At 37.9% G+C, this 7686-nt stretch overlaps 1 protein-coding gene across 3 annotated transcripts; it reads left to right on the forward strand.

The window, feature by feature from the left end:
- The first annotated feature begins 2807 nt into the window (after nt 1-2807).
- On the forward strand, nt 2808-6465 carry LOC113306981 (magnesium transporter MRS2-1-like). Of its 3 annotated transcripts, XM_026555901.1 has the most exons (6): nt 2809-3430; nt 3494-3569; nt 4855-4983; nt 5065-5400; nt 5480-5527; nt 6075-6465. In XM_026555901.1, exons 1-6 carry the CDS (start codon nt 2937-2939, stop codon nt 6303-6305), a joined length of 1314 nt encoding a protein of 437 aa, XP_026411686.1. In that variant the 5' UTR covers nt 2809-2936; the 3' UTR covers nt 6306-6465. The 3 variants fall into 3 exon arrangements, with proteins under 3 accessions (XP_026411685.1, XP_026411686.1, XP_026411684.1); XM_026555900.1 differs by having other exon boundaries at nt 2808-3569; nt 5486-5527; XM_026555899.1 differs by having other exon boundaries at nt 2809-3569.
- The last annotated feature ends 1221 nt before the right edge of the window (nt 6466-7686 follow it).

Raw genomic sequence — 7686 nt, forward strand, 5'->3', positions numbered from 1 at the left:
TCCTCAGAAATCGTGTGCAGAGTGTGAGAGGAGTTGGGGATGATCTCCCTCTCTCCATGGCCGGTCACATATGTCATGTGAAGACTGTATTATTGTTTGTGAGTCCCTTTGTTGAGCATGCGGAGCTTAAGAGAGCTTATCCACGTTTTTGGATAGCCATGTATAGTTCAGGCTCAATTTACTAGCCGTGAGTGTATTTGAGATACCGAGAAATATGCTTGAGCACTAGGTAAGGCGTGTACCTATCATGTGAATCTATCCGAGATTTTGAGGAGAGATTTGAATCTCTTCGAGATTTTGTGAAGAGATTCGAATCTCTCTGAGATTTTGCAGAGAGATTCGAATCTCTCTGAAATTTTGCGGACGACTCAAAATCTCTCCGTGATTTTGCAGAGAGATTTGAATCTCTCCGAGATTTTGCGAACGGCTCAAAATCTCTTCGAAGATTTTCTTAACGGATCCAAATCTCTCTGTGGTCAGCTGGGACTCGGCTTGGAGAGAGAGAAAAGGCTTTGTACGCCCGATTAATGTCTCTGTGAGACTTTGGCTCACTTGTCTTTGACCAACGTATCTTGCAAAGATGTGCTAGGAATCAACTGTGTGTCCATATGATGAGCCAAAAAGACCAGTGTATCCCGAAAGGATGTTCTAGGAGACTATCGAAAGGGCTCAGAGGTACAATAACCAGCGTATCTCGCGGGGATGTCCTAGGAGTTATCCGGAAACCCCAGTAAGTCGAGTCAGAGCCTAGAGTAAACATGACCGGTGTATCTCACGATGATGTACTAGGAATCAGTCATTGATCTCAAATAGGGTGAGTCGCGCTTACAGGAGATATATATATATATATCTCCGCTCTGGGTCTTAAGTCCGCTAGGGACATATTTACGCATCTACAGAGCCTACATGACCAGCAACATCTCGTTGAGGACGTATACTAGGAATCATGGCATCACAATCAGCTGCGTCTCGCGAAGACATGCTGTAATGGTGGTTGTTCTGGTTCAGAAGTATGTCGGGGACGTTTTACGCTCTACAGAACCTACGTGACCAGCAGTATCTCGTCGAGGATGTGCGCTAGAAATCACGACATCACGACCAGCAGTGTCTCGCGAGGACGTATACTAGAAATCGTGGCTAAGCATGCTTTGTGGGCCAAGAGCTTAATCTCTCCCGTGACAGTTGAATTCTGTCTATAGGGTTGAAATAACATTTTTGCCCCTTATCCAAATTTCACCATCTACAACTACTAGCTATCCACTCAAGTGTTGTAGCAAGGATGACGTACTTCCATATGAATGATAACAAGTGGCACATATGGATCCACTAATTACGAAAATGGAAGACAATCTAACGGACCAGAACTAATTTAGCTTTCAACTTTGGTACTTCCACTCCGAACTAATGTTAAGCCTGACTTTTAGGAACTTATATCCAAACAAACGCGTGAATTAGGGTTTTCAAATCAAATCTTGAATGCCCGCAGTAAGTTTAATTTTTGAAAAGACAAGAAAGAACGGGTAAGTATTGAATGAATTGGGATCAAAATCATCAGTTAATTTATTATTCCAAACGCAGTAAGTTATTTGGGAATCAGTTTCAACTATGCATAATCATGCTTCAAAACGAAAAAAAGAAATATATGATGCATAACCAATTATTCCCTATCAACAACACATTCTTATTGTCATATTTCATGACCCATATATAGTTAGTTAATGACATATCAAAATCATTACATATTTTTCTTACCGAATAAAAACAAATAAACTAAATGTTAATTTTCATAAAGTCATCGTGATCATGAATTACATGCATTCATGCATTAATTCGAAGTTAATAGACCTAGCTATCATTGATATCTGTTACATTTCGTTTTTGAGATTGGGTGCAATTAGTTAATCGTCATGATCTGTTCCCTCCGGCTCAGCCATTGTCTTTGGTAGAGTGCCATTTTTCTTCTCTTTGAGATATTCTTCATAGGTTTTTCCCTATGCGTCGTCAAAATCCTCGTTTGCGAGCTGCCTAAATATCTCTTTGTCATACGGTGTCATGCTATGGTAATAGATGGACCTTTCACCCCTTGGCAGTTGTAACTCTTCATTGCCTTTTGTTTCCATACTATGATTCTTCATAGCTATCTTATGTTTCTTGTCCTTCCATTCTTTATATTCTTCTTGGTTTTTTTGTTTCTCCAACTCCATATTGACTTTCTCTTTTGTATCTCCTCGTTCAGAGATATTACCAACTGCTTCATTTCTTGGTTTCTAGTTGGATGGTAGAAGTTTTTACTTTATAGTATCCGAGTTTTCTCCCTTTACCTATTTTTTCCATGTTTCTATGATATTTCTCTTTGAGTCGGTCTCTAGGGAGTCAGATCCATACGACTAGGAGTGTGTTTGTTTTTTGCTGACTCCGCGTATGAATCTGACTCGTCCCCTGACTCGACTTGAGTCATATGATAGATCGTTTGTATTTTTATTTTGAGTCAAATCTAACTCGCGATCCGAATCAGACCTACCCCTAATTCGGACCTATTTAAATGAGGGAATAAAGTATCCCTGACTCATGAGTCCAAGTCACCGACTCACATATTTTTGAGTTAGATAAACCTCAAAAAAACAACATATTGAATCGTATCTATATGAATCAGGTGATATCAGTCAAATCCTGATGAGTCCGAAAAAAACAAACAACGTGTAGGACCTAGATAAGTAATTGATATTTAACCGTTGGATTAAAATCTGGAGTATGATGTTAGATCTTAATCGAATGGTTAAGTATCATTGATACACCAAATAACTCTATCAGTAGTTCCAATCCAGACGCTCTCCCTTTCTCTCCACTTATTCTTCTTCGACTTTCTTCTCTCTCGTTTTTAGAAACATTTGATCGTTTTCTACTTCTTGTTGCAGAACTTTTTAAGCTCCGCATTAATGGCGGACTTGAAAGAACGACTTCTACCACCAAGACCCATATCTTCAATTAACCTAAGAGAAGCTACTTCTCGTCCCATATCCTCAATTAACCTAAGAGAAGCAACTTCTCGCCCTTCAGCATCAGGACGACCTCTTTTCCAAGGTATAGATTTCTTAGGGTTAAAAAAACGTGGTCAAGGACTTCGATCATGGATTCGTGTTGATTCATCTGGGAATTCTCAAATCATGGAAGTTGATAAATTTACTATGATGCGTCGTTGTGATCTTCCAGCTAGGGATCTTCGTCTTCTTGATCCTCTTTTTGTTTATCCATCTACAATTCTTGGAAGAGAGAAGGCTATTGTTGTAAACTTAGAACAAATTCGATGTATTATTACTGCTGATGAAGTTTTATTATTGAATTCACTAGATAGTTATGTGTTGCAATATGTAGTTGAGTTACAGAGAAGATTAACTTCACCTGGAGTTGGAGAAGTTTGGCAAAATGAGGGTCCTGATTTAGGAAGGAGAAGAAGTGGAAGTAGAAGTTTTGAAAATATGTTTGCGACTTCTTCTCCTGATTATTTACCTTTTGAATTTAGGGCTCTTGAAGTTGCTCTTGAGGCTGCTTGTACATATCTTGATGCCCAGGTATGTCTTCCTAGAAACCCAAAACCAATTTCTTCATTTATCATTTGATTTTTTTTTGTTGCTGATTGTTGTTAATTTGATAGTGCATGTGGTATTAGTTAGATGATGTTTGCTTTCAGAATATTCAAAATCTATGGTGAAATTGAAGTGTGGGAGCATAAGTGGTAATTAGATGTGATTACTCTGTGGAGTAGGCAACCATATCAAGCTCTGTGTAGTCGTACTGATGTAATCTAACTTATTTTATCAGTTTGTTATAGGATTCCAACAGTCGTTATGAATGTTGCATTAAGAGTTTCTAGTTGGTGGGATGGGGTTGGGGATTTTGGAAAAGGAGTTGTCTGAAAGGTATAGCGGAGCATAAAGTAATGAATGTAGAATTAGTTAGTGTGCTTACCAGAGTGTTTTAGAAATGCTATTTAGACTTCAATCGTGGAATGTGGAGTGTCAATTGATTTATGTGTTTCCTGGTTCGAAGTAAAAAGACAATCATCCTCTATTTTTCTATATTATCATCCATCATTTGATATTAGTTTATTCTAGTCACAGCGGCTTGAGTTCCAACATATGACTTTATCTGGTTGCTCCCAATTACCTAGAATAACTAGATAGTGTTGTACTGTGAAACACAGGGCGTGTTTACCAAACCCACATCCCGTTCAGTTAAAATTTTCGTCACTTCAGGCTTTCTGAAGTCAATAGCGACCAGCTTGAATTACCAAAACACTTGTGTCTTTAGATTCATATCAACAATACACTTGGTAGAAGAATGGGGTTCGGCATTCATATCAACAATACACCAATAATAGCAATTCCTGATTTAAGGGCTATGAACGGATTCTCTTGGAGAGAGAGAGGACGAAGAAGAAAGAGTTTTCCTATCGATAGTTTACCAGGGTCATCTGAAACCTTGATTTTCACTCCAAAATCAGTATAATGGAAATCGTCGTCTAGATATTAAGAGCTCTTTTAATGAGACATGTCAAGCAGGCGAGGTAGTACATATAACCAGATCAGATTTCAGATACACTACTGTCAAACCAGATCAGATTTTGAGGTTCGGCCTTTAGGTTCCTGTAAGTATCCTGCTCTATTAGGTTGCATTTTGCCTTTTTCAACTCCTCTGACTAGTATTATAAGCAACACGGTTGCTCTCTTAACTCCTGTGTAAGACCAGACTTCCCAAAGAATTACTGTAATTACATGTCATTCATTGTGCTTTATATCTCAATTTTGTGTGACTAAATTAGAATTGTATTTAATCAAATTTTCCCATTTTACCCAGGCAGCCGAGTTAGAAATTGAAGCATATCCGTTGCTTGATGAGCTGACATCAAAGATCAGTACCTTAAACCTGGAACGAGTGCGTAGGTTGAAAAGCAGACTTGTCGCATTGACTCGCAGAGTTCAGAAGGTACTTTAAAGTTTAATCTATGCCTTTGCCGTCCCTGTGAATCATATCCATTTGCTAAACTTTTGAAATTCTTTGATGTAGGTTAGAGATGAGATAGAGCAGTTAATGGATGATGATGGAGATATGGCCGAAATGTATCTCACTGAGAAAAAAAGACGGATGGAGGCATCTTTTTATGGTGACCAGTCTGTAATGGGGTACAGTTCTACTGGTGGTGGACTATCAGTTTCTGCTCCAGTTTCTCCTGTTTCTTCACCTCCTGATAACCGGAAGCTTGAGAAGAGCTTGAGTATCGCCAGGAGCAGGCATGAAAGCATGAAGAGTTCGGAAAGCACTTCCGATAACATAGAAGAGCTGGAGATGTTGTTGGAAGCATATTTTGTTGTCATTGATAGTACCCTCAACAAGTTAACATCGGTACATTACATAGTCTTCCTTTTTCTTATCCATTTCTTCCATTTTCATCCCTCACTATCTATTCACTTTTCTTTTGAAGCTAAAGGAGTACATTGATGACACAGAAGACTTCATCAACATTCAATTGGTTTGTCATTTTTTCCACCCTTATTGATAATAATATTCAATAGCATAGTCGTGGCATTATGGAAGCATGTCATTTAGGTTGCCAAATGTGCACATGTTGAGAAAAACTACAATTATCTTCACCTTAGTAAGATGTTAGATTGGTGTACAAAACTTAGTCCATCGGAGTTTCTTATATCCAAATACAGGTTTGGTAAGTGCCACATCCAAAACAACCTGTCGGGTGATTGCTTAGTGCTTATCCACACTCACGGTGAAGTGGTAAACAACGACGGACTCCATAAAAACACCCCACCTAAAGTTCAACTGAACATGATACCAAACAGTTGAGACTGGGTAGAAACATTGGAGATCTGTACCTAGAATTGTCATATTCCCTTTTTTTCTGATCTTTGACCAATAGGTTTTTTGTGAAGAGAAGACTACCATTCAAGTGTATTTGTCAATTTGCTAGACTTTTGTGAATTGGATTTTCTTCTGTATTAAATAAGAAATACAAGTTTGTTATATGATAGAATTGAATTTAATTTGTGGTGTGATGATGACAGGATAATGTTCGAAATCAGTTGATCCAATTTGAGCTGCTGCTTACAACTGCAACATTCGTTGTTGCAATATTTGGAGTGGTTGCAGGGGTCTTTGGAATGAACTTCACTGTACCATTATTCGATCAACCAGATGCATTTAAGTGGGTCCTTGTCATCACAGGCATATGCGGGCTTATAATATTTGGTTCATTTTTATGGTTTTTCAAGTATAAAAGACTCATGCCCTTGTAGAGAGAAAATAGAAAGGGTGGAAAGTATTAGCTTTTCTAGTGGAATCATTTTTGTGCCATTACAAGTTTTTAGGCATATGGTATGAAAAGTTCCTTTACCTATACTATATTAATTTGGATTAAATGGGCATATTATGGTTTTGTTCCTTGATGTTGACAAACTTGACTTGGTTTTGTGCCTTCTTTGTTAACTGCCTCTGCCACAATTTTTGCTTTTGAGTTTTTAGCCTAATACCAAAGGAAGATTCTGGTAAAACCATAAGCAACCTACGGAGGTAGCCAGACAGTGCTTTTGCCAATTAGGAACAGAATGTGCAGGAATGATGTATAATCAAAGATTGAAGCAAGGGAGAAGAGAAGAGATGCCAGAATTCCCATAGTTCATCGCGTACTTCCCTCTGTACTTTCCTCTATATTTCCTGGCAGTAGCAACGTGATTCCCATCATCCGCAGCCCTTATGAAAGCTAATTTTGCAATCCTGTTAAAGGGGCGGCGAACTCCATTGGAGTGGCGGTAGTGAATAAGACAAAAAAGGTCATTACATGGTAATTCGAAGTGCCCCTTATAAAAAAAAAACTAAAAATGACTAATTAACCCTTACATAGTTTAGTGTTGATAATCAAATTTCACTTGTATTAACTCTAAAACAAATCAAAATCAGATTTTTAGAGTTTGAAAAAAAAAAGTTTAGAGGAGAGGAAAAGAAAAACTTTTGTGATATTTGTGAAACCCTAGATTTTGATTCACTCAACCAAAATGAGTGATTCCAGTGACAAATTTGAGATGGATGAATCTCCAGTGACAAATTTGAGATGGATGAATCTCTAAATTAGTTCCCATCAGCTTTTTGTCGCTCAAAATTATCTAAAGTACGTAAAAAAATCGAAACTTTTAAAATTTCAGAAGAACTAACGGTTGGAATTTAGCTCGTTACCAACCGTAACTCTCAGTTACGGTTCCAAAAGTATCGAATACCAACCGTAACTGGTTCAATTTGGGGAAAAACCAATCATAGTACCAGTTACGGTTGGTAGAATGACAACATATAGCAACCGTAACAAATTACGGTTGGTAACTAATGAATCGAGATCAACCGTAACTAACCTACGGTTGGTAAGGTTATTTGAGTTACAAGTCGTAATTTAAATACGGTTGATAACAGACCGTAAAAAGAAAATGAAACATCCAGGACAACTTACGGTTCGTAACTTAAGTAGCGAGACCAACCGTAAGTAATTTACGGTTGTAAAAAAAATTAGTACCTGAACATTTTATCTCAAAATCAAGAACTTACGGTTGGTATTTGAGTTAAATGAACCGCAACATCAACCAAATCTATAGTTACGGTTCTAATTGGAGTTATTACCAACCGTAACTCACA

Source organism: Papaver somniferum, chromosome 8, assembly GCF_003573695.1.
Source record: "Papaver somniferum cultivar HN1 chromosome 8, ASM357369v1, whole genome shotgun sequence".
NCBI lineage: Eukaryota > Viridiplantae > Streptophyta > Magnoliopsida > Ranunculales > Papaveraceae > Papaver > Papaver somniferum.